This window comes from Charadrius vociferus, unplaced genomic scaffold (genome assembly GCF_000708025.1).
Source record: "Charadrius vociferus isolate BGI_N301 unplaced genomic scaffold, ASM70802v2 scaffold12, whole genome shotgun sequence".
Classification (NCBI taxonomy): domain Eukaryota; kingdom Metazoa; phylum Chordata; class Aves; order Charadriiformes; family Charadriidae; genus Charadrius; species Charadrius vociferus.
The window spans coordinates 2,501,177-2,528,009 of record NW_009647422.1 but is presented as its reverse complement, the minus strand read 5'-3'; the positions used below and the strand labels follow the sequence as shown (position 1 = coordinate 2,528,009).

General features: G+C 45.7%; 1 protein-coding gene across 1 annotated transcript in view; it reads left to right on the top strand.

The window, feature by feature from the left end:
* Positions 1-1,820: 1,820 nt before the first annotated feature.
* The window catches only part of ALS2CL (ALS2 C-terminal like), a 29,301-nt gene continuing 4,288 nt past the window's right edge, over positions 1,821-26,833 (top strand). Inside the window, 21 exon segments of the mRNA XM_009880509.1 lie at positions 1,821-1,926; positions 2,819-3,011; positions 4,788-4,853; positions 6,029-6,194; positions 7,085-7,213; positions 7,549-7,668; positions 9,489-9,565; positions 9,969-10,035; positions 10,721-10,917; positions 13,531-13,596; positions 14,573-14,671; positions 16,399-16,557; positions 16,864-16,975; positions 18,476-18,553; positions 20,065-20,192; positions 21,715-21,888; positions 22,459-22,552; positions 23,130-23,156; positions 23,159-23,292; positions 25,237-25,305; positions 26,314-26,487. Of these exon segments, the coding sequence (XP_009878811.1) occupies positions 1,821-1,926; positions 2,819-3,011; positions 4,788-4,853; positions 6,029-6,194; positions 7,085-7,213; positions 7,549-7,668; positions 9,489-9,565; positions 9,969-10,035; positions 10,721-10,917; positions 13,531-13,596; positions 14,573-14,671; positions 16,399-16,557; positions 16,864-16,975; positions 18,476-18,553; positions 20,065-20,192; positions 21,715-21,888; positions 22,459-22,552; positions 23,130-23,156; positions 23,159-23,292; positions 25,237-25,305; positions 26,314-26,487 (2,435 nt within the window).

The following is a 26,833-nucleotide window of genomic DNA, read 5'->3' as shown; positions in this document are numbered from 1 at the left end:
TGCTGCTGCAAAAAATAGCCTTATGGTCATGCAGACCTTGATGTATGAAAACTTGCAAACTAATGAGATTACAGAATTTTTTAATGCTTCCCATTTTTCAGGCAAATTAAATTTAAGAGGCAGTGGTTACTAAGGAGAAAACATTGTCATTCATCTGTGCAGTCAGTTGTGTCTGGATCCAAACGACCACTTAAAACCAGGCTAGCTAACTATTCAAACTGCAAGACGTCCCTTGTTCTATGACACCGTTTCAGCCCAAGCTCCAGTTTGACCTGGCAAGGGAGCTTCTCAGCAGAGTTTGGTGACTTCAGGGAACTCAAACTCTTATTTAGCAAGGAACCCACCCGCATGTGAAGCTTAAAAATGAGATGTTCCCACCTAACTTAGTCACCTGACTCGGATGACCTTTGTCAAGTCTGTGCTAAGAGACTCGGGGTATTTCTTCCCATGAAGTATAAAGTGGGGTTCTGCTTCTATGTCTAACTTCCCAACATCTCAACACAAGGAGCATGAATCTTGCCTCTTGTTTGTAGCGATCAGAGGAGAGGCTCAGGACATCAGAGAGTACGCCACCAGCAGATAGCCTGAGTTCAGCTCTCCCAGGAAACAGCGCGAAGACTCTAGTTACATCTCTATTAGTAAATAAATTAGGTCTAGCCCCACAGCCAAGTGGTTATTGCATAGCTTATGCATAGCTAATTTCTCCTTACCTCCCAAAACAGCATGTCTATGTGCAAGCCACCCATTTCAAATGGTCCCTGGGCCATGCCTGAGAATTGTCTGGGGCACACATAAAACTGTGCCAAAGTCTCTGCCACCAATTTAGCAATGTAAATCTTAGCAGCATAATGCTGTATCCTCGTCTGCCTACTGTTGTGAACGTAGCCTTTGAGAGTGCGCTACAACCAGGCTAAGGTTAAACGTGGACAGACCATACTCAGTCCCTTGAGTTTGCTCTTTTGCCTCACAAAAGTAAAGGAAACTCAGAGCTTTGTATTTTTATCACCATTAGTAATATCAGCTGATTCTGTCCATAGAATCTTCACCATCTGCCCTTTTTCCAGAGTAGTCTCTGATGACATGCTATTAGCTGGCTGGGTTTGCTTCCCCTGATACGTTTCTTTCGGGATGTAAGGCTGGAAGGAGGAAGCTACTGGAGTTTGCTCACATGGGTTTGCTGCCTTTTTTTTTTTTAAGCGCTGCCCACTTCCACTTTAGGCAAGCTTTCCTTGTTGACGCAGAGTTGTGACATATAACCAGCAGTGCAGTGTCCTACTTGGAAAGGAGTAACACCAGACCTCCGTTCCTCTGGCGGGTTGGATGTTTGGCCATGGCTGGCGTGGCTCTGCAGCTCCGTACAATAGCTTTTAATGCCAAAAGATGTAGACTGAGGCACCTGGGCAGAAATCTGGTGAGACATACGGGAAGAGATGCTCTGCTTCATCCTTTGCTGAGTTGTACTTCAGGGATTTTCTTCTGGGAGAAGGAATCTGGCACTTAGCAGGATTAACACATATGAAGAAGTTTAGGGCCTTTCCAGTCCTGTGGAAGAGGTATTGTGGCCCCCCTCAGAAGACCTTCAACTGGGGTGTCAGGAAAATGGGCTGTAGCCTCGGTGGTCTTCTGAGATACCAGCTCATGTTGAGACATCGGGTTTCCATTTCCTCTTCTAACATTTTCAAATGCTTTTTGGGGACAGCAATGACATCTGTGTGTGCTGTCAAGAGCAGGAAAAGCTGATTGTTTGCAATGAGCACTGAAGCTTTGGTAGATACTCTTGCGTGGGAGTTTATGTGTGCCTTCTGTGTTATGTCCAGGACATGTGCACAGCTGAAGCAACTGCGTCTCTGCTCCAAGTAGAAGAAACCTTCTCAGCATGCCTGGCACGGATAGATGCCCTCATCCTCAAGCCTCTGCTCCAGGCAGGTAGGTCAAAGACTACTTTTTTTGTCTGTGGTTCTAGCCTTGAGTCACTGGCACACCTATGAAGGGAATTATAATTGAAACTTCATGGCTGAGGACTTGCTGGAGGCAGGTTTGCTGGAGTAAGTGGTATGTAGAGTTGTTTCACTTAAGATAGTGAGCTCTTAAGGATGACTACGGCCTTTCAATTCAAGCCTAGGACTGTGGTTCCTGTTGTTTTTAGAGGTTAATCCAGATTCTAACCAGTATCAGCCTGTGCACCTTGTGTCTCTGAGGCTTGTTTCCAGCATGATGTGTGGAAATCCAAAATGCATCTCACGCATATGCGACCCCTAAACCGTGCTCGTTCTGCCTCCCTGCTCTTGGTCCGTGGTCATGCCCATCTTTTGAAGATAAAACTTGTGGGTGCAGGTTCTGAGCTGGCATTAAATCAGAGAAGCTCCACTGAAATAACAAATCCATATAAATATTTACAAGCCTGTCTGGCCAAAAGTGGTGCGACTGGATTAGACCCGTAGGGTGGTTCCTTCTCATGTCACCACCTTTTTGGTCTAGCCTCCGAGGAGACCAGGAACAACCCTTTGGGCCAGGGACAGAAAATTTTCCTCCTGTGCTCGTGTCTGAGCTGGGACTGAGCCTCACGGGAAGCCCTGACCACATGCCCCACAGAAGGACAGAGCCTTAGCATGGATAGTCCGTGCAATACCTCACAGGGACCCAACCCTAAATCAACATCTCCTTCCTCTCCTCTTTGGCATTGTTTTCCTGTTTATACGCATGCTTCACACTGAAAAAATTGGGCTGAGTATTAAATATAGGGCATGCTTTCCACAAGCTTTCTTGGAGTCGAGGCTTTCTGATAGCCTTTCCCCCCCCCCCCATCTTTTCCTCAAAGAGCCTAGTGACCAGAAAGGAAAGGAGAACTTTAAGCTCCTCCTGCTCCTGAATGATCGATTTCAAGCTCTCTGGAACCTCACAGAAGAAAATTACCGGATACTGAAACAAAAATGCAGCACCTCTGAGTCACTCTGCATCCAGGACATTTACACTGTCTGGAAAGGAGACCTGTTTTTGAGCCTCTACATCCAGTAAGTACAGAAGCATTTTGGAGTAGTGTAAGGAACCAAATTTATCAACTAACTGGTAGGTCAGTGCAATTAATTTGTGTATTTAATTTTTTCAGTCTTTTCCATTAGTGTTCAGTTATTAGGTCAGGGAAGTGATTGCATTCAGTGCTCAGGACAAGTGCTGCAGAATATAGTGTTTGTGCAGACAGCATAATAAATAGGCCTTTTTGTAGGTGTGAATATACTTGTAAGAGGCAGAATTTTGCAAGTACAGTGGGTTTTATGCATCTTAAAAATGGGGAGAGGACAGGGGGACTATTTGTGCCTGGGGAATTTGTGAAAGAAAAGCTTGGGGTGTCATCAGGAACAGAAACGCGTACGCAAACAGGTTTAAAGGACTCGCAGGGATGAGGGAAGGAAGATGTCACTAGACACGGTTCATATTATGTGTTTGTGCCACATTTTTATGCTTTTGGCAAGGGATATGATGGCAAGTGATGGATGTAGCGTGATGTGAAAAACATACTACCTTATTGCTGTTTCTATAATTAATTACGTCTGCTCCCCATCTGTCTGCAACACAAAATAAAATGTTTACCAAAGTCACTGGAGCGTGCGTAACCTGGATGTTGATGTCCTAGCATGAAAAATGGTTTATGGGCATCTGAGGTGACATAAAGATCAGCCAGTGTTCAATCCTTCATCCATCACGTTAGCCACAAATGTGGCCAAGCCGTTGCCAGATGGGCTTGTGCCGTCTGTGCAATGGGAGATGGGCGCACTGGCTCCTGAAAATGCATGTGGAGGGAGGAGGAAGGAAGGTGTACTTTTTGTTTTGTTTTTTTTACTTGGACAGCATCGTTTTAGAAAGTGACACACAACAAACTTTGCCTTTATGTGAATGGAGTTTAGAGCAGCGTGTGGTGTTCGTTTTGGGAACCGATTCGGTGAATTAAAATGGGTTTGCCTTAAAAAGGCATGTAAAAGATGAAAACTTGTGCTGGGGTTTCAGATGACACAAAGGAGAACTTTATCATAGGATCTTATTTCCTCTCATTTTGAAATTAAAGCTTGTTTTTGTTGGGCGTCATGCAAAAATAATAATAAAAAAAAAAAAGGCTGGTTCCTACCCACTTCTGCTGACTCACTCTGCGCAGTCCCTGATCCTACAGCATCTCACGCTTATTGGAGCGATATAGGAGGAACCAAAGCTGCTGTTCAGGGGCCTGAAAATCAGCAGTAAACACGTGTCCCTCAAAGATGTAATAAAGGATAATTAGTCTGGACATTATACATTACTTATCTGAAAACACGACTGGAAGAAAGCCTGGTGTTTGTTGATAAAATATGGCTCGATCTCCCTCTAGTGTGAGAAGAGATGCATTGACGCTGGGACACCTTGACTTGAGTCAGGAATACAGACTTTTACTTCAACCAGCAGAAATTTGCGCATCCGAAGCTGAAATCTTAAGCTCAGCCTTTGTAGATCTACTTTCCAGGAGAGTTGCGCAAGTTTACTTCTGCTGACGCTAAATGCCAGGATGATTTAAACTTCCTGTAACGATACCAGTGCAGAAGTCAACAAGGCAGTTGGCAAAGGGGACAAAAGGGGGGTGAGGCAAGGTGGGAAGCACAGTAGCTACATCTCTCTGCCTCACATGGAAAGGTGGACCTGACATGACATTTTCAAATGAGTTTATTCCCTCGATCGCTTAAACCTCATGGCTAATGTTCATCTCTAACTCAGCTAACACTTGTGTGTGTTTGGTTTGTTGGTTTTTTTTTTCTTCCCAACAGATATTTCGTCACTTTTGCAAACTACGTCGTGGTCCACGGCTTTGAACATGCCACAAAGAGCAAAAGGTGAATGGGCTGAAAAACGCTTAGTTGAGGGGGCTGATAGGAAGAGAATGATATTGTATGGGTTAAGACACTACGCTGGAGTGAGCCGCACTGAGCACTGCGCCTCCCAGTGATCTCCGTTTCATGATCCAGCTGCCTGGCCATACTGGATGCCTCTGCCATCTTCTGAGACCATGGCAGCAGTTGCTGAAAGGTTTCCTCTACAGATCTCTCTCCATCTCCTCCCAGCCACTCGCAACTCCTTTTGTAGGAGAGGAAGCCTGTAAACCTGGGGGTTTGGGTAAGGGCTGGGACCCGAGAAAGGATGCTGTGGGAATCTGGCAGGAAATTTCCACGGCTTGTTCCAGATGTCATCAGAGCCTTGTGGAAATAACAAACGAAAGCATGAGCGCTAGTCGTGAGCAGATTCACAGACACTTTATCTGAGTCACAGAATCACAAAACGGTCAGGGTTGGCAGGACCCTCTGGAGCTCCCCCATCCCACCCCCACCAGAGCAGGGGCACCTCCAGCAGTGGCACAGGACGGCGTCCAGGCGGGTTTGGAATGGCTCCAGAGGGGGAGACTCCCCCACCTCTCTGGGCAGCCTGTGCCACTGCTCTGCCACCCTCACAGCAGAAAAGTTCCTCCTCATGTTTAGAGGGAGCTTCCTATGCTCATGTTTGTGCCTGTTACCTCTTGTCCTGTCACTGGGCACCACGGAAAACAGACTGTTCCCATCCCCCTGGCACTCTCCCTTTAAAGATTTATAAGCACGATAAGATCCCCCTTCAGTCTTCTCTCCTCCAGACTAAAAAGCCCCGAGTCCCTCAGCCTTTCCTCATCAGAGAGATGCTCCAATCCCCTCATCCTCTTTGTAGCCCTTTGCTGGATCCTCTCCAGCAGTCCCCCTCCTGCTGTGCAAACCACGGTGAACGTGGTGCTGTATTCTGTATGTTGGTGGGTGTGGTGCCTATTTGCAAAGCCCCCTGGCCCAGAGGCAGGAGGGATGGAGCTCTTGTTTGCCTCGCTGCCTTATTTCTGTGCGTTTGGTGTGCAAATATATTTGCACTACGTTATCTCCTGCTCTTTCAAGTCTCTGGGAGCGAGGTAGCATATAAAGTTTGGAAGGCAGAGGAGTGGCACTTTGCAGAAAACATAATTAATGAACCTTTGTCTTAATTCACCATCTTGCAGTGAAGCCTGGAAGCACCATAAGACCGTGCTGAAACAATTCCTCACAGACTTCACCTCTGAGACCTCCATGTCACTGGCCTTGTACACTGTTCTTCACAAACCTATCCGAGATCATATCGAACAATATATACAGCTCCTTACCAAGCTCAATGAGGTTCTCAAGGAGGTAGGAAGCTTTATGTGATGTTACTTGAGTGGCTTATGCTAACACCTTATGTAGGGTTTGTGGGGCTTTGTGGTGGTGTTAGTGAATCCAAAGCAGGCTGGAAGGAAAATTATTTCCAATGGAGAAGCTGGGGTGGTAGTAATCAATGCCAGGGGAGTGCAGCCTACCTGAAGGTCTCAAAGCAATGAACAGTGGCCACTCCAGTGTAGTATGAGCTACTCATAGAATCATAGAATGGTTAGAGTTGGAAGGGACCTTAAAGATCATTTACTTCCAACTCCCCTGTCATGGGCAGGGGCTCTCCCACTGTCTAGTGGTGCCCAGGTTGCTCAAAGCCCTGTCCAACCTGGCCTTGAACACCTCCAGGGATGGGGCAGCCACAGCTTCTTGGGGCAACCTGTTCCAGTGCCTTGCCACCCTCATGGTGAAAAATTTCTTCCTAATATCTATTCTAAATCTCCTCTCTTACAGTTTGAAGCCATTCGCCCTCGTCCTATCACTACATGACCTTGAAAAAAGTCCCTCTCCAGCTTTCTTGTAGATACCAGAAGGGGCTCTAAGGTCTCCCTGGAGCCGCCTTATCTCCAGGCTGAACAACCCCAACTCTCTCAGCCTGTCCTCATAGGAGAGGTGCTCCAGCCCATCATATACTCATCATATAGAGAAGCTGCAAAGGGTCAAGTGACTGGCCTAAGGTTGCACGCTTCTGCTGGTGGCAGAGAAAATGCTAGATTTGGGAGGCATTCCTTGCAAAGGGTGTTGGAATGTTAAGTCTTATTTGCCCTTTGGGTTCAGAACTGTTGAGGTTTTTCTGCAGCTGTAGCCTGGAGAGTAGATGTCCTGCACAGTCATGCCTGAAGTGTTGCTCAAGCCCTGTCTTCTTTTATCAGGGCTCTGAAAAGGACGTGGTTACCAGCGCCATCGAGGAATATGTGAAGCTGGAGTCTTTCATCAGCCAGGTCCTGGATGAAGCTTGTTTTACCAAGTCCTTATGGAAATCCTTGGGCTACAAATTCACAGTGAGTCATGGATGTAGAAAGTGGCTTGATGGGGAGCTCTCCTGGAGATCTTACACTTCTCCTTACACATGGAGGAAATTTAATACGGATTAAGCATTTGAGGCTTGGTTTGGAAGCCAACAGGGCAGGGCAGCGTGGAAGCCTTGGAGAAACCATATGGACAGTGGATGCTTTAGAAGTTGAGCCCTGTGTCCAGTTTGGCAGTCACTGTCAGCTTGTGCCACAAGTCAGACAGTCTCTGGAACTGTTGGATTGAATTGTACATCCTCTCCCAAATCCTGATGTTTCCTGATGCTTTTGATCCACCATCTTGACCTCTGTGGTTCCCTCTGCAGGACATGCTCTGTGTACCTGAAAGGAGGCTGCTGGAAGATAGCAAAAACCTTCCCATCTCCGCCAGCACAAATCGATCAGACCGGATCTTGCTCTTTGATGATGTCCTCGTGCTAATTCAGGTGAATCTTCAACCCTTCAGAGGGATTGTAAGGGCAGCACAGATGAATGATAGTAAAATTCAGGTTCCTTTAATCTCGAAAATGCAGCAGAGCTTGGCTGTTGGCAAAACCTTGTCTCGTATCTGGGCACCTGCAGTTTGCACTGGAGGATGAAAGAATGTCTAATGAAGAAGGAATAGAAGACCATCCATGCCACTTCTTCCCCCAGTAAATGCATACTATGCAATCACTGCAGGCACCTTTCTAGCAACCCAAGCCCATGTCTGCATAAGAATCTGTTGATTTCTGTCCTTGTTTATTCAAAGGGGGCCTGATGGGTCAAAGATACTATACTGGAAGCACTCCTGCATACGACTAAACATGATCTTCCATGGTTGACTCTGCTAGCAGCATGGGAGCAGAAGTTGCAGGTGTTCTTGGGGCTGTTTGAGGGATTTGGGGCCTGGGTGTGGGGCAGACAGGGAGCATCTACAGCCATGGGTAGCTAGATGAATAATCTGTGTTCAAAGCTGTTCTGCAGCATGTTAACTAAGTCCAGCTTGGCTTGCTCTGACTGACAGCACCTGTAATCTAGCACGGCTCTCTTCATGTGCACCTCTCTTCTGCTTGCTCTTTAGTCATGTGCCAGCCCCTCAGGTGTCCGAGCGCATGACTGCCTTGGGAGCTGATAGATCTTACGGTCTCTTCCGAACACGAGCCTTTATGATAAAGCTGGGCAGTCCTACGCAGCTTGCAGGGTCTAGGCCTGAGGAAACAGGCTGGTGATTATCATCTCCTCCAACTTTACATTGTAGATTTCTCGGCACTGTAGCGACCTCTCATTGAGCAAGTGCCCCCGGGGCTCCCTTTATAGTCAGGGGAGAGGAACATGCGCTGTCTGGGTGTGGTTCATCTGACCTATTTTAGATGCCAAAATTAGGATGAGTTGAATCACGTCCTTGACTCCATTGACTAGGACAAGAGCACAGGGTAACCAGCTCACATGGAGATATCTACATCATAGACATCTCTGTTCAGTCAAGGGTTCCCACCCACTATGTCTCATCTGCTGCTATGACTGTTATTGAGGCTTGAGGAGATATAACTGAACGGGGATTGAATTGGTTGGCCTGGGCTGCCAGCAGGGGACTGCTGATGAGGGCTTTGGTGCTGGGAATCTGAACCTCCTTCCCTCCTTGGTTCCCCCAGTTCTGATAAATCCATCAGTGATTAGCTTGTGATGAACTCCATAGTGCTAGTACCTAACCTTGGTCAACTACATCCCTACGGAGAGCAGCTCTGTAGTGTGGGCACCTGGACTTTAGACAAGAAAGGAAGATGTAATATTAAATGCAGTCTTTACCTAATATTTCAACCATTTTGGTTTCTTCTGTTTGGTGTGCTGTTGATTAAAATAGTGGCTCCTCCGACGTTGTGCTTGTGGGCTGCTACGTGGCCATGTCATCTCCAGTCCAGATCATAGGTAGATCATAAGCAAAACTAGGGAGTGCTGTGCACCAGGGATGATTTGGGAGTGTTTCCATGTGATAGGGAAGAAACTCTTGCAGAGATCGGTGCCATCTAAGAAGGTCTGTTACTGTTAGTAGTAGCCATGGCATTATGGGCTACTACTTCAGTGATAAGATAAGAACTTTCTGCCTTCTCCTACATTTCTTCGGTCTCCAAGGTCTGTCATCATAGTGTGGGATAGATGTGTGGACCACCAAAGAGGGAATTAAAAGTGCTTCCAGTCTTGCTGTGCTGTTCAGCGGATTGACAGAGCAGGGGCAAACTGTAATGTTTACATCGATAACAGGAACATCTTCTCCCTTTTGTTCCAGGGAAACAGCTTTCAGAGTTTTGATCTGAAGCTTGTGTGGGTAGATGAAAACTGCAGGGAGAAATCAGCTCCAGGACTGTAAGTGAAAAACTTCCTCTTGGAGGTTTAAAAAAAAAAAAAAAAAAAGCTTTCAACTTGATTGTGAAACTGAGAAAACAATTCAAAACTTTGTCCCCTCTCCTTTTCCCCAAGTGGGTTCTTGGGTTCTGGGCTACGGGTAATTGTAGCACCTCTCAGATGGGATCACAGCAGCTTGGACTTGCATTGCTGGCGTTTGCTGGCATCTTGAAATAATAATCAGTTTTGGCTGCAGACCTAGACAACAAAGCTTAGTTGACTCTTTGAGTGCCTCTTCAGAAGGAAAAACCAACTGCGAGAACACCATTAGCTTTTGAAGAGGAATGGGAAGAGCAGGAACTGCTGTTTGACTGGGAAATGTGTGTTTTTTTCAGAGTCTCTGTAATGTCTTTTTGCTCCACAGGTATGGACTCCGCATTATAACCCCAGAAGAAACATTCTTTCTCTCTGCCAAAGATCCGCAGATGAAGGTCAGCAGCGAGCAGGGTGTTTCTGTTCCGCCTGAAATACCCTGCACCGAGTTTTGAAATAGGGGAAGGGCAGAGAGGGGACAGCAGCTCCATAGTAGAGGCAAAACATTGACTGCTGGGTGGAAGTTGAAACCCCATTAAGCATCAGGATTTTAGCTTCCTGAGCAGAAGACAGATTACTGGGCTCTGCACTTGCTTAAATGCAGCTGAGGCCTCTCCTCTGTGTTTTTTTGCCATTTTTAAAAAATATTTAAAGCAGTATAGGGTTTGTTGGTTTTGTTCCCTGTCCCTCTGTGGAGCCAATTCTGTATCAGGTGGCCAGAGGTGGCTTAGATGGTTGACAGTAGATGAGAAATATCCAGATGCTGGAAGTGGTCTGCCATCAGCTGCAGAGTTTGGGACAGTACAGTCCCATCAGGATGGTCCTGTGCCAAGGCCAATTAGTGGTGGTGAGAGTTGGGCTTAAATGACATGGAATTGCTGTGGATTGGTGCAGTATCCAACTTGCAGGACACCTCCTGTTGATGCTGTAGATGGGCTATAACTCACCAGCCCAGCCAGCTTAATGGCACAGAATTGATGGGAACCCAACACCTTCTTGCTGCTTCTCCTGAAGTGTCTCCTGTTGGGAGCTGTTTTGCTTTCTTCATTCATTAGTGCAGCACTCCTCTTGCTCTACCCCCAGGCTGTTTGGCAGTGGAAGTTGAACCAGGCTGTCCGCCAGGCACTGAACGGGAAGCGGGATTTCCCACTATGGGGCAAGACCGGTGAAGGCACCGAGCCCCCATCCTGCCGCTTCTTCACCTATGTCTTCAGGCTGGAGGGCAAGTTCAAGAGCGCAGCCTACGAGGGCGAGTGGCACTGGGGAAAGCCACATGGCAAGTAAGGAGCCTTTTTTTTCCCCCTTTCCTAAGCAAGAACATGCAAGGATGGCTCTGCTGTCTTTGTGTAGCACTGTCCGGATCCAGTGGATGCACAGGTGGAAGTATAGATACCACAGAGTGGCTGTGAACATGGGATGATCCATCCCATGCTGAGGGCCTGGGATGGTGATGTCCTAGTGTGTGCCAGCCCCTCTGGTTCCTGCCTCGCTCTTTTCCAGAGGAAAATCTAGTATTGAGGACTGATTCAGGGGGCAGTTGGGACACATTTGCTTGCTTTCAGGGCTTGGTCAAAGCATGAGTCCCATCTGATGATACCGTGATCTACTGTATTGTAGATGTCTCACTAGTGATACTGGTGTGTGCAGTAGATTGAGAGGCTGACCCTAATAGCGTGGTAATGATCCCTTTGAAGGCACCGCGTTGGCTTACGCCTGTAATTAGGACTTAGACTTGAGCTAATGTTTATTTTCAAGATCTCAGCCTGAGGCATAAAATCTTACTGTCATGATGACAAAAAAAAAACCCACAAAAAAACCCCAACCAATAAAAAGCCTTTGCTTGTGAATGAGAGAAAAGTTTTATCCTGTTCTATCAAAATCTATTTAAACATCCAAACTGTTATCAAAGGAGTTAGAAAATAAAATTAATTACAAAAGAGGTTCAAATGTGATTTTTGGGAAACATAAGAACTGTTCACTCAATCCAAGTGAAGTTTAAGAGTGAGCTCTGCCAGAAGGGGAATGGTCTGTAAATCAAAGGTTAAATGATCCCAACCAAAATCTATTTGACATAGGATAGAGCACAGTCTCTGTTTTTGCGTAGAAACATGAAATATGGCCAACCTCCTCAGACACCAAAACAGGGTAATTTGGAAGTTCCCCAGTTTTACACAGCTTGTTTACAGTTGCTACTGAAGCAAAAAGTATATAGGGACTTGGTGTGAAAGAGCCTTAAAATAATGGGACTACCCAAAATCAAAAGCTTAATCCTGAATCTTCTGCGGAAGACATTGGGCCTTGCCCCAGAAGAGCATTAAAACAGGTGTTTGGAGTAGAGCTACGCCTGAGGCCATCCTTTACATCTTCTCCACCTTCCCCAGCACCTGCACTCCTAACAGAGAGCCGAAAACCGCTGTGTGCAGACAGAGGGACAAGCGCCTCTCCTCCTCCCTCTTTGTCTCCTCCTCCCTCTTTGTCTCCTCCTCCCTCTTTGTCTCCTCCTCCCTCTTTGTCTCCTCCTCCCTCTTTGTCTCCTCCTCCCTCTTTGTCTCCTCCTCCCTCTTTGTCTCCTCCTCCCTCTTTGTCTCCTCCTCTCTTAGGGTTGGAGAAATGAGACGAATTTCTCTGCTGCTTCACATTAAATGACTTGACTGAGGCATCCCAGGAAATTTGTGGCAGAAATAAGCAAATTCACGAGATTTTAATGCCTGGACTTTTAATTGCTTAATTACTAAGATGTCCTTCCCACTCCTGAAATAGATCTTCTGTGCAACTTGCTACTAATACAAGGTTGCAGAGAAGCAAAGCTGGTCTTGATGGCTGGTCCACCTGTGAGGGCGAGACTGGCATGGCAAAGCACGTGAGCAGAAAGCTGCAGCAGTGTGAATTGGGGTCTTCAGCAAAAACATCTGCATTCTTCACTGTTCTGTCCCAGTACTCCCGATGACCTGGTGTGGTGGAAGGAGTTACTCCCACTGAGGAATAGCTTAAGCCATTCCCGTGGCCAGGCATTCTCCTTGGCTTGCTTTCCTTTGCGAGCATTCATGCTAACAAAGCAAAAGGAGATGTATTTTAAATCCACTTAAAATTAATCTGACCACTTCCCTGTAAATACCAGAAAAAGAGCTTGTCTCATGTAGGTGTTTAAAGCAACAACCTCGGTGAAAGTCAAACGAATGCGTGCGTTATGGTTTTGGTCGTGCACCATCTTCTGTTGTCTCTGGTTGGGGAATGTGTTGGGAGCTGGCTCTGTCTGGAGTGATGCAAGAATTAAAACAGTGAGTGGGTGTGGGTGGAGTGGGAGACCGGGAGGGAGGGAAATGCATTCACAACTGGGCATGGCCATGCAAGTAATTCGACCATTGCGTTGACTGTTCCAGTCTCGTCGTTGCATTGTTAACTCGTGTAATCATTTCTGCAACCCCCACACAAAGCAGATGGAGAGATATGATCCCTTTAGGGCCAGTGCTTGTCCCTTTTGTTTTCACAGTGTCTGGCACAATGGAGTTCTGGACCGTGGGGGTCATTATGTTGTCAACGGGGATGTGCCATGCTGGAACTTCGGCTGGCTTAATCACATGTTGCACTGTAATTACAATAGGATCATGTGCAAGGTCCTAAATGGATGATCCAGCAACTCTACAAAATGCTTTTGAGATTAGGGAACTTGGAAGAGGATTTTTCCTGCTCGTTCCAGGGCATGAAAACGTTATGGTATTAAATCTTTACAGTGCCAACCAAGGTCCCAGAGGTGCCTGGAGAACTTCTGTGTCTCTGTTCCCTGAGGAAACATTTTGATGTTAGCCATTGCTAGCTCGTACCTTGATACCTTCTGTTGCAGCTGTGAATGTTGCCAGTGATCTCCCTTGTGTAACGCTTGCTTTGAATCACAGGGGGACACTGAAGTGGCGTGACGGACGCAACCATGTTGGAGATTTCAAAGAGGGCTTGGAGCATGGGTAAGCCTTAAAAAATAGAGCCTTTCTTGCTTTCAAAATAAGCTAAGAAATGGTTTCTCCCAGAGGTACAGGGAAACCGGAGTCTTATAGAAGGACTACCCAGGGAGGTGGTGAAGTCGCCGTCCCTGGAGGTATTTAAAAGATGGGTATCCATGGTGCTGAGGGACATGGTTTAGTGGTGGTTTTGGCAGTGTTAAGTTGATGGTTGGACTCGATGATCTTAAAGGTCCCTTCCAACCTAGACAATTCTGTGATTCTATGGCTTGATTCACTGTTGCAGCCCAATTCATCTGGCCTATTTTAGACACTGGCTTAGTAGATTGTAACCTACACTGAGTAGGTAGGGAGAGGACCAGTTCAGATGCAAACATCTCTTCAGCTGGATGAATCTGACCCCAGATCTCCAAATCTACGTGTGTGTGTTCATGTGAAATAACTTGAAAAATTTATTTTTAGAAATCTTTAAAAACCTCTCATAAATGAAGTGTTTTCAGGGGAAATAAGCCATACTATGAAATTAAAATAATTGTTTTCCTAAAACTTTTTGAAAATAAGACTTTTAGATTTCTCGTTTCTACATTAATGGCTCCAGAATAGGTTAGGTTTTTAAAGGGGAAAAAATGTCTCAAATACTTTGTGTCATGATTAAGAAAACATTTTGTTTGGACCAAAGCAATTACTTTGGTAGTCTAACTCAACTCCTAAATTGGGGAAGGGGGAGAGACAGAAAAAAAACCTCCACAACACTGAAAGTAGCTCTGTAGAAAAAGTAGTGAGAAACTGTGACTACAGTTCACAAGGAAACGAGCTCTTCCTTAGAGCGATTCTGTCGACACCTGGAAATAGTGTCAGGGCAGAGCTGCCCCCAGCCATGCAAATCAGCTTGGGAGTCTGGAAGGTCCTTAGTTTTTAAACTTCATCCACTACAACTGAGTCACCTTTTGCCATGCTGACCTCTGCCATGTGCACGTTGTAGGTTTGGAATATGCCTTGTCCCGCGCCGATCTGAAGACCGGTATGACTGCTATAAGTGCCACTGGTACGAGGGCAAGATGAGAGGCTATGGAATCTGTGAGTAAGTAAAACCAAAAGATGGAATCTCTGGGGGGAAAAAAAACGGGACTCCACTTATTTAGCGCTCCCACCTTACTGTGGAAGGCTCAGTCACAGTGTAAAACCGAGAATAATTCAGGCACCAGAAGATTTTGCTTTGGAGATGGGCACTATGGCTTCTTCACAAGCCCTGAGTCTCCTGAGCATTAGAATAGTAAGAGCTTCTCTGCAAGCTATGACCATTGTGACTACCTGATGTAGCATCCTCTGTGCCCTAGAGGTGAGGATATAATTTTGCATTCATGCTTGTGGTTGCAGAGCAGAGCACGTGGTGTGCCATCAGCCCTGGACAGGTTTGGTGGAGCACACAGCTCACTCGGTGTCCCGTGGCCAGGCTATCTGGACCAAATCTTGTGTAGAGTAGTTCTTTAATAGTGGATGGGATTGTTGCTCTGGGAGTCACAACTGCAATCCTGAACTGCTGAAGGGGTCTGATTTTCCTTGTTGGCTTTATCTGCTCACTCAAATTCTGAGCTTAAACCCAGAGCTTAATTTTAGCAACGGAGCCTGAGGTTTTCTTATTTAGTCACCAAAATGCTTTTGCAAACAATCATTTGCACGCTTGTGTCTCAAAGCGCTGCTGGGAATTTGGATGGAGCCTGGTCTGTAAAGCACCGTATTGTGGGCGCATGATGGTGTCTGGGCCTTACCCACCATCTGCCTTCCATGTCGAAAGCCAGAAATGGCGTCGGAGGCCTGCTCAGTGGGTTGTAGGAATAAACTGGTTTCATTTGCAGCCTACGGGGTTAAGTGGACAGGGCAAGCTCGCTTTTCTTTATGTAGAAGCGAGCGCAACACCATCCTTATCTTTGCTTAGGTCACATCTGGCTGGTAGTCAAATGGGTTGGCCAATATGAAGACTGGACTGCCCATTATTACTGCACGCGCTTACCCCTGCTTTCATGCAGCCAACCGCGGCAGAGGAAAGCACGCAGCCCAGCTTTCCAGCTGCTTACTATGGGATAGGCCATCTTCCTTCCCACAGCCCGCCTGTTGTGCTCCTTGTTTGTGAATCAAACTCGGAGTAGAGGACATGCAGATATATCTTGGGGGACTTGGAGCCAACTGAGCAGTGGTGCGCTAGTGTCTCTGGTGTCAAATGTGAAGGCACGTTGATAATTATAGATGATAGTGGTCTAGCGGGAGGTGTCCCTGCCCATGGCAGGGGGGTTGGAAGTAGGTGATCTTTAAGATCCCTTCCAACCGGGACCATTCTAGGATTTTATGATAGCTCTGCTTAGCGTAAGTGCTTTCTCTGTTGTAGCGGTGAAGATCTGCTGGCCAGCATGGACAAAGCTAAAGGGAGCTCTTCTCAGGGGGATGAGCCCAGGAGAAGGGGTGGTCAGTGAGCATAGGAAGGTGAAGGCCGATCTGGCTTCCTGTTTGATCCTTTCTACTCCCACTCCGGATTGACCAGTGGTCACTGCAGCCTGGCTGGTGAGAGGTCAAGGACTGAGCGGCCTCTCCCAGGACAATTGTGTTGCGTCCTTAGATAATGTTGAAGACTATCTGTGGAACGACTAGCTTGGGTGATGCACGTTCCTAATAGCAAACAACTACCGGCTCCAGAGGTATCAGTCAAATACTTAGAATATTTAGCAGGCAGATGATCTACTCCCTTTCCTGGCGTCCTACTCCAATGGTAGCTATCACATAGGTCTTAAATTCTGTCTGTCTCTCTCCCTGCAGGTATGGGAACGATATGGTCTACAAAGGTTACTTCAAAAACAACGTGCGTCAAGGGTTTGGGATACTAGAGAACCTCTCAGCTGAGCATCCGTTTAAATACACAGGACAGTGGGAAAATGACAAGAAGAATGGATATGGAGTGTGGGAAGACAAAGATAGGTAAAGGTGGTGTAGATCAGAGCTGGCTTTAGGTGTCTGACAGTTTTGTCCCTCTATTAGCAGGGGTAAAGCCTCATGTTTTGATGGGGTGACTTGGGGATGAAGGGGGGATGTGTTCAGCCTCTGCTATAAGGGCTTGAACTCTTGGGGAAGTGTTACATGAATTGAATTTGTGCAGTACCTCTGGCACTTGTGCAGCATAGAGCGTTACATCAGGTAAAACTAGCTGCAGCAAGCGATACATCAAATTGACTGAGACCTAATAAAACAGGGAAAAATACTAATTTGTTTTCTACTGCTTTCCAGAGGGGAGAGATACATAGGGACATGGCTTGACGATCACAAACATGGACAAGGCATTGTAGTAACCCAGTCAGGTGTCTGCTATCAAAGGACATTTCATGCGGATAAAATGGTGGTGAGTACCCATTTTTAGTGGATTCTCTACCTCGACGGGACGTGGAATTCCCCATCAAGGGCAAAACTAAGATTTTGCTTCATAATCTTTGAGGGGGAAATAGAAAGCAAGAAAATGTAAGAGCTGATATTTTACCGTAATTATGTTTTTGAAGAACAGGGCCTAGATTAAATCTTGTTTCGTATCATCTTCCTGAGCAGGAGGTAGGAACTAGATGTAAGACTGTCACTTTTCCTTGCTTGTACTAAGACACCTTGTAGGCCTGGCTGTTTGACTGACCATCAGGTCACAATTATAGACCAGAATTCATATGTAAAGTGCTCTACAGTTATATAAGTTACTAAATCTATCTTAGAGATCATTAAACCTTTACCTTTCCAGTGTGAGGTTACCTATAACAAGTTGGCTGTCCAGTTCATTGAAAGGTTAGATGTTGATGTGGAAAGCAAAAGGGATTGGCATTGTGAGGACGGGCTTGGAAATAAAAGCATTTCTTCTCAGAAAAAGTACGCGCTTAAAAAAAAAACAAACAACCCCTTCCCCACTCACCAAATTAGGACAAAATGTTTAGCATGGAAAGTTTGTCGGAAGGCCTTTCCATAAAAACCCCATCCACGGGGAACCAAAATAAAGCTGCCTTTTGGTCTGCCGGCTGCCAAAGGCTCCTTTAATTTCACAAGGCTTCCGGGTGGGGAGCAGTCACTTCAGCTTTCCTAGTGGAAAATTGGTAGAGCCAAGAAGCTTCCCTTGGAAACCTTTTATTTTTGCCAGAAAGGGCGCTTTCCATCAAGAAAACCATTCCAGCGGAAAATGTGTTGCAGCTTTAAAAGTGACCACATTTTCTGGCTGGTACGGGTACGTATGAACCTTCGGGGCCCAAACCATGGGCCCCAGCAAGAGGAATCTTCCTCCATTGGTATAAATTATCCTGTGCCTGTTCTGCATCTTGGTGCTCCTTCCCTCAAATGTGTGCTACCGTAAGCAACCGTGGGATTTGGGAGGTCACGGAACGAGTTATTTTATGAATGCTTAGGAGTAGCTCGTTAAAGCCCTGGTGACTGCACAGCTAATTCTACATAGCAGCTGCCTTCCTCTTTTCTCTTAATTGTCTTGCAAAGAATGACACAATTGGCTACAATCACCTAAAGGGCATAGGACTGGGAGGACCATGAGTTTGACCTGTATGGCAATTCTTGGTGATGGTTCTCAGAACAGGAGCCTGCTTTTTGTTCCTTGTCCTAGGGAAATAAATGTAATAATACTGTTGTTTAAAGCCTCCTGACTACCCAGTGCTTCTCCTCTGTGCAGTGATGCTTGATGGTTTATCTCTAGAGCACCTCCTTGCTTTTCTCTTGAGCGTTGCAATGCTATGTTGGGCTTTCAAAAAGGTTCTGGGAATCGGCAGCCCAGAAATATTCCAAGTCAGTGACTGTTTCTAGATGAACTCAAGTAGGTCGGAAGCTAATGTCATGAATTCACTACTTCTGCTTTCAAATGCAGGGTTCTGGGATTCTGCTCTTGGAAGATGACTCTGTCTATGAAGGGAACTTCACGGAAGATCTAACGTTTGTTGGAAAGGTGAGCACTTCCTTCATTAGCATTTCTATACAGTTGCTTACTTCCCAGAAGGGCCGATGGATTCATCCTCAGAGTTCATACCCTCCTGCTCCACCTCCCCCAGTACCATAGAAAATAACATTTTCCTGGTTTGGTTTGGGTTTGTAGCTTTTTTTCTTCTATTATCAGTCTCATTCACAGAAGGAAGGCTGCAGCAGAGAGACTTCAAGTAGCTGTGGGCTTTGAGCATTGTTTTGGTATTACTGTTTTGTTTACATTGAGGGTTTGGTGTTTTTTATTGTCTGTGGGACATTTTTGGCTGCACTTCGCAGCTGCAGCTGGGATGCTTTTGTGTTCTTTGAACAAATGTTTCGGCCTTTGTAGTTGTTGGGAACACAGGAAACGATGTATAAACCAAACGGAGTTGCAGTACCAGCACTACGCTAACGCAACCGGGATGTTAACAGAGCTGAGGGATCTTGGAAGCTTAATTTTGCAATCCAGACACTGCACTGACACGTTCAACATTTTGCGGTTGATCTTTAACTGAAACATCTGGTCAAAGTGTTCATTAAGTGCCCCGTTGCAGGGAAAACCAGTCCTCCGGCTTCTTACAGAAGTCTGTGATGAGTCTGACAGGAAACGTGTGGTTATATCAGAGTGAGTGGATGTCAAAATAGACACTTGGTAACGATTGCAAATGAGTCCTATCATTTACTGACTTGTCACGGGAGGGAGGGTTTGTCATCATCTCCCTGAGCTAGAAGACTCGGGTTGGATTTTGCAGAGACTGATTATAGTGCTTAGATACTGCTTTCTCCAAAATTAACATTTAGGTTTAGTGGTTAATCTAGAAAAATCTGTTCTCTGTCTAAAGATGGAGTGCCTCCTGCTATTAGCAATGAGGATTTTGGGCTCGTATTCAAAGCCAGGCTAGTTATGATATTGTTTGGCTTTGGATTTGAGTTAATTAAAATTTCTAAGTTTGAGTCAAGCTACTGCATGTCTTCTGTATTTGCCTCAGAGAATTTAAGGTTTTTCTTGGTAGCAGCAAAAGTTTTGAAAGTGTTTATGGTGAATATCATATGATTCCTCCTACCTGTGAGGCCAAACTTGCTTGTGGTTTTAACAAGCAGAGGAAAAACAGAGGAGAAATTGAGGTTTCATGTGTTCGCTCTAGGATAGAAAAAACTATTGTCAAATTTAAGCCAGAAAATGTTATAATTCAAACAAGATAATGGGTATTTGTAGAGCATAATGCAAATGTTTTACTCTGCAATTGTGGTGGTCTTTCCCCTCCAGAATCCTACACGTGTCATTCAATAGCAAGGAGATGTTTTCTCCGGTGACTTGTCACCTTAATGACGCTATTGCTTTGGATGCTGAAAATGTGCATCTTTGTGCTGGAAGTTGTTCTTAGTTGCCGTTTCAGGAGCTGGCTCTGTTGAAAAAAGAATTTGAGATCTCAGTCCAGCTTGTTTCCTCTCGCTAATGAGATCTTGGCAGAGTAACCTTTTATTTCTCCGTTGCAGGGAAAGCTGTCCTTTGCCAATGGCTTCATTCTGGAGGGAACCTTTACTAACAAATCGGGCCAAGGCCTTCAGACGCACGGCATCCTGAACACGTCGAACGAGCAGCTGGATGACAGGATAACCAAAGCGTGAGCAACAAGAGTCGACTTCTCGGGTCATGGCTTATATTTTGACTCTACCTAGAGGAGTACTGGATCAATCCCTACAGGGACTCAGGCAGTCCTTGCTGAAAGAGTCGATCTAAAAACTGGTTTATATGCAAAGAGAGAAGGAGGAAAGGAGAGCAGAGTTTGTCATTTAATCTTTATGCCACATAGGAAGCAGAAAACAAATGTTCTACTCCCATCTGACCACTGTCCACCCGGAGATACTCCCATCCTCAGACTGGAGAGAGTTTTGGAGGCTTAACATTTTCAGTGATTTGTGTGTGTGTGCGTGTGTGCCCACGCGCACATGCATTTCTGTGGGTACGCACAGACAGGTCTGAAGCTGTACAGGCAAAGGCGGGCTGCTAAAAAGCATCACTTGCTCCTTTCCTCTCTCTCTGTGCTATTACATGAATATTACCAGCTGATATTGTAGAGGTAGAATCATAGAATTGTCTAGGTTGGAAGGGACCTTTAAGATCATACAGTCCAACCATCAACTTAACACTGTCAAAAGCACCACTAAACCATGTCCCTCATCACCATGTCTGCCTGTCTTTTAAATAACCCCAGGGATGGCGATTCCACCACTGCCCTGGGCAGCCTGTTCCAGTGCTTGACAACCCTTTCCATGAACAAATTTTTCCCAATATTCAATCTAAACCTCCCCTGGCGTAACTTGAGGCTGTTTCCTCTTGTCCTATCGACAAGAGGACCAAAAATCAAGAAGTGAAGCACAGCACACAAAGCTCTGAAGAGCTTGAATTGGGTAGTGCTCTATGTGGAGGAAGACTGTGGAGCCAGGATCAGAGCTTCACGGGGCGCTGATGCTGTTTTGGCAGGCAATGATGTGAGTGAAGGGCAGGAGTAACAGCTGAAGCTATCGGGCCACATCCTTTGGTGTTGACTCCTATCTGGGGCTGAACCCTGCCAAGGGTTGCCAGGCTGGGAGGCCTGTGTTCAGCCAGTTTAACCCGAATGAAGGAGTCCCAGTGGGAAAGACAGCTGCCTGTCCCCTCTCACAAAACCCAGTTCAGTTTCCTCTTCTTTCCTCTTCAAAACATTTCCAGTCCATCAGAGTGCCTATGTTGCAGAAACAGCTCCTGTTTCTTGTGCCTTTCAGACAGCAATAACTATTGGTGGTGATTGCTCAACTGTCTTCTTGCTCTCAGTGTTTTCTGCAGGCTTTCAGTTTAAATAAATAGTCTATATTTACAAATATCCCTAAGTGGAGCAGAAAGCCTGTGATCAGTTCACCAGCAAAGATTCAGATTGTTGATGTTCTGCGCATCAGGAATTTTTCTTCACCCAAAGTACTTCATTGTCAAGACTGTAGACTTGACCTGCTTTTCATTGAATCACCACTTAGGCACTGCCATCTTTCTCTGCTCCCATAGTTCTTGTGTTAATATCTGATTCTGGAGGTCCTTCCATATTTCAAGGTAAAGTTTGAAGTGATTGAGGAGGGATGCATAAAAGCCTAATGCCACGTTATGTTTCACAGTCAGCTGGGCCTGGAGGAGTTCCCAGTGGAGAAGAGATGGAAGGGAATCTATGACCAGTTCCTGGAGTTCATCCATTCTGGCTGCAAAGAAGAAACGGAGGAGTCTTTCACAGGGTTCCACATACAAACGAGCAAGGAGCTGCGGAAATCTCAGGAGTACCTCTTCTGCCACAGGTATGAGTGTCACAAGCCCTCATTGCAACAGAGGAGCCCGTGTGTGTAGAGAGGAGAGTGGTTTACATTAGGGTGTGCCACGTGTTAAAGTTGTGAACCCAAGCGTTACCCAGTTGTTCCTGCTCATGGGACAGGAGGATGAATTTTCAGCCTGAATTTAAAGTTGTGGTGTTGAGACTGATTCTCGTAAGTGAAAACTTGGATGGGATTAATTTGATTAAAAGTAAGCGTCTGCACATGACCCAGTCATCGTTGGCTCCTCTTGTATTTGAGGGAAACCATCATCAGCTGAGCAAACTCATCTCCATCTTCCTTTAAGAAAATATCTAAAATAGATAAGACGAGCATGTGCAGGATGCAACCCAGGCTGATTGTAAGAGGACACGAAGGCGAATTTAGACAATCACAGGTGTTTTAAGTCAGTGGGGCAATTACACTGAAAAGGGTAGAGAAAAATTCATTTGTTCTTAATAGTCTTATTGCCTCCTTGGTATCTGTCTGCAATACCACTTGGGATTTATCCCAGTGCTTCACTGTGTGCTTTTTCTTCCTCACCTCTCATCTTTTCAGGGGGACTGAGGATGTATCCTGGAAGATAGAAGATATTCTTGAAGAGCTTGTCCAGCACCAGGGGCTGGAGTCACTACAGAGTTATTTAGAGAAGGTAAAGTTTAAAACCATAATGATCCACGTTGACACCAGACATGGGCACAGGTTGTAGCGACTTTCTGTTAGCAGATATATCTTTGCCAGTGACTTCAAGAATCTTCTCTAAATTATGTGTGAATACCTATGGCTTGTGAAGAGAAGGATTATCCTTCGTGCTTTTTAGATGCTTATTTTGTGTACAGCTATACAAGCCAGGAAGTGATGATAAATCAAGAGTGAACTTGGTTCTCAAACCATGTCAGGGAATAACCAGCTGCTGGAGAGATTAATAAACTTCCATGCACTCTTGGTGGTTGTGTGTGACTCAGCCAGCCTTTCCCTGGAGCACCCTTCGCTCTCTCTCTTGAATATCACAGCAAATTTCATCAGAACAGCAACTCTGCTGAGCACATTTCTGCCTGATAATGGGAGGAGAATGGGCTTGTGGCAGCAAAACCAGACCAAAATTATAGTTGATTACCTCTAGGCTTGTTCTCCTTTGCTGACAAGAGAAGGTTGGGTGTCCTTTCAGTGTTATCCTCTACTAATGGCAAGGGCTGACTTGTAAAATTTAATTTTACTCTCTCACACAGGCATTGAAATCTTCCCTAAACCCACTACACTGGGAAAGCTGCTGAAGGCCTTGACGATAGCTTTTCAGGCAACGTATTCTGGGATTGGGGCCAACAGACACTTGCTGACTATGGCACAAGAGGAAGTCAAGTACTACGCAAAGAAAATATGGGAGTTTTACCAGTAAGTCAAACACGCTGAGTCCTTCCAATGGGTATGAGCGTAGAGGACTTGTGGAGTAGACCATTGGGACCATTTTTTTCAGGTGACAGGGCTGCTTTATTTTACAGCATATTTTGGGGGAGAGTTGCTTTCAGAATGGTGCTAGATAAAGAGTTATTTGCAATAACTGAGGTCGTATGGACCTAGAAAACTTTTATTATGCCCATTGCTCAGTACACAACTCAGGGGCTTTAATGTGACTAAATCTCACTAAGTTATGGCAGCTCAATGAGCTGTTGCCCAAAATAAGACTTCTAGACAAGCACCAGTATCATAGAATGGTTTAAGTTAGAAGGACCTTGTAGATCACCTGGTTCCAACCCCCATGCTGTAGGCAGGGACACCTCCCACTAGACCAGGTTGCTCAAAATATGAGCAGGAAACCTCACTAACGAGGGCAGCAAAGTATATCAGAGCACACAACAGTAGTGTTTGATATCTGTGTTTCAATGAAAAATAGCTTAAGCTTAACATGCCTCAACAGGAGTTAAGAACGTGCAGTGTAAGCGCGTTGTTGAGTCTCAGCTGATGTGGGCACTGACTCTAAAATGAGGTTGTTTTGTCGTGTGGTTGTGCCCATGGGTAATTAAGGACTAGATCAAAGGCGTGATTGGGGTCCTGTTGCTGTCTGAATATTTTTTAGGGGAAGGTACAAGAAATGCCACAGTAGGCAGAGGTGGGGAACTCTGCCTCTAGCTGCACTCAAGGTGGTATTGCCTTAAAAATAAGAGGTTGGATAAAAGCTCTGCCGTTATCAGTGTAGCCTCGTGTGCTTGAGGAAGGCTGCCAGCTCTGTGATGAAGAGTTGTCTGGCCTGGAGCAGTCTGAGAACTGATGGGAACAAGTCAGATTTGATTCAGTTCATCTGAGCCGCATTCATGAACAGGACAACAGGGCTGACAACCTGAGCATCGTTTCATGTGAAGGTGCTTCTGAGCCTGGAAAGCTTGCTTCATGTCTCAAGACCTTTCAGATGCAGTGTGAGGAGAGGGACCTCCCTTGCTCTGCTGTGCCCCTTGCTGGGTTTCCTAGGCTGATACTTCTATACCAAAAAAAGGCAACCTCTCCCTAATCCCCATTTTAAGATTATGAAGTTTTGGCTTGGAAATATCAAGACAAACCCAAGCTACTTTTTCAGACTATGAACATCCTCTAATGTTCATAGATGGATTAGGGAATTGGTCAGTCATAGAATCATAGAATAATTTGGGTTGGAAGGGACTTTTAAAGGCCATCTAGTCAACCCCCCTGTCATGAGCAGGAACATCTTCAACTAGATCAGGTTGCTTAGAGCCCTGTCCAATCTGGCCTGGAATGTTTCCGGGGATGGGGCATCTCCCACCTCTCTGGGCAACCTGGGTGAGCCTCTCACCACCCTCACCGTAAAAAATTTCTTCCTTCTATGTAGTCTGAATCTCCCCTCTTTTAGTTTCAAACCATTACCCCTTGTCCTATTGCAACAGGCCCTGCTAAAAATTTTGACCCCATCTTTCCTAGTCCCCTTTTAAGTACTGAAAGGCCACAATAAGGTCCTCCTGGAGCCTTTTCTTCTTCTGGCTGAGACCAGGTCCTGAAACCTTATGCCCCTTGAGTGGGAATACAAGGAAATGGTTCTCAATGCAGACCACAGTTATGATCTCCAGAATGACCACCCAACTCTTCAGAAGTTATGGAGATATTAAAAACACTCATTCATTCCTGGTGGCTTCTGATGATGATGGAAAAAGCCCTCAAGTTGTGAAACGTGAATACTAAAACAACACAAGGATTACAGAGAGCTTTACTAATACCCGACTTGACGCTGGGACAGCTGAGCTCCTCGCTTGTGAATAACAAATTACCTTTAAAAAAAAAAAAAAAAGGAGGGAGGGAGAGAACTAAACCTTGGTTCTGTTCCTCTTCTAGGGGTTTGCTCCATCTGGCGCTGGAACAGAAAGGCCAACTGCCCACAAAGTGTGTGGATGGAGACATGAGGTATGTGTCACCACTGTTTGTTTAATTTTAAGGTGCTTGGATGTATTGGGTGTCTTTTAAAATACATTAAGTGCTGAACTGATTGTATTTGTCCATTTGAGTCAGGTTTAGTGCCCACACTTCTCTCTGAGTGCAAAGCTTTCAGTAGTTCTGCTTGAAGCATGGCAGCAACTTCTTCTAATCGTGTTCTGCAGTAGGATAGAGTGGTGAGTTGGAGGTGTGTGTGGCACACAGCTTCGCGAGGTGACCCACACCAGGTACCGTGCGGTAGCATGGTTGCGTGTGAAATGGTAGTCCCAGCGCTACCACGTGCTTTGCATTAGTCACAGGAACTTGTTCATTGTGGGGGTGGTGACTTTCATACCAGCACTGAGAGAAAGGCAAACCTGGAAATAGGGGAGTACAGTGTGGGAAACCGGGCAGAGGAAGTAGAAGACATGATGTTCCTAGAATAAGAAGGTAGAAATAACTGTGAGAGACCCAGGTTTAGGGGGTTTGGGGGTGGGAAGAAGCATCTTTGTTCAGCTGTCCCCATTTGGTCTGGATTTCTCTTTGCTGTCATCTGCAGCCATCCCCACATGGGCTGAATGAGGCCAAGAGGTTGGTGGAGTGGTAAGCAGCTGGAAAAGGGCTTTGTCTGAATTTATTTGGTCTTTATCCCTTAAGAAATAACAAGTCCTCTACTTAAACAGCTCAGAAAGAAGAGCTGGAGATAGGTCTCTGGTGCTTCAGGTTTCTCCCAGTGACTAAGATCTTGTGGAGAAACAGTACCCTACCCTGTTCTATAGCATAAGATGCACCTGCATCTTCAGCTTGTGGGCACACACATGAGAGCATTGTACAGATCACTACTGTCCAACTGTGACGTTGAACTTAGAGGTGGAGGGCAGAGGTGAGAATGAGAAGAACGCCCTGCAGTCTCAGAAACTGCCTCTTCCATTGTGCTCTTGGTAATGTCAAGGTTGTAGGTCTCACTGTAGGTCTCTGCTTTGCTTTTGTCTGCCATAGCGACCAGAAGGCATGCAGCGTGGTCCTGCCGCTGATCTTGCCCTGCTTCTACCCTGAACTTTTCATGCTTTACATGCTCTATCACGAAAGAGAAGATGACCTCTACTGCCAAGGGATCGTGGACCTAAGTCTATTTCCTGACATCAAGCTGCTAGAATTTCTGGATGTGCAGAAGTAAGTGATGTTTTTTCATCCCAGGATGCAACCCCGTGATACCAGCTGGGAAGGTAGCGGCCAGGAAAAGCTCTGATGGCACAGGAGGAAAGGACATATAACCTATTCCGGGGTCCATCACTGACTGTGGCACTGAAGTTTTCCCTAATCTGTCAGAGGAAGTCCTGTCACAGAGTGCCTGCAATACTGTCTGGAACAACACTGACTAGTGGAAAGCTGCAATTATCTATGCTAATTTGCATTTTCCTTCAGTGAAAATCTTTTCTAGCTGACCAAACAAATGGTTTGCCCCAACACAGAAATAATCAGATATAGTTTATAGATATCTCTTAGAAAGAGCGACAGT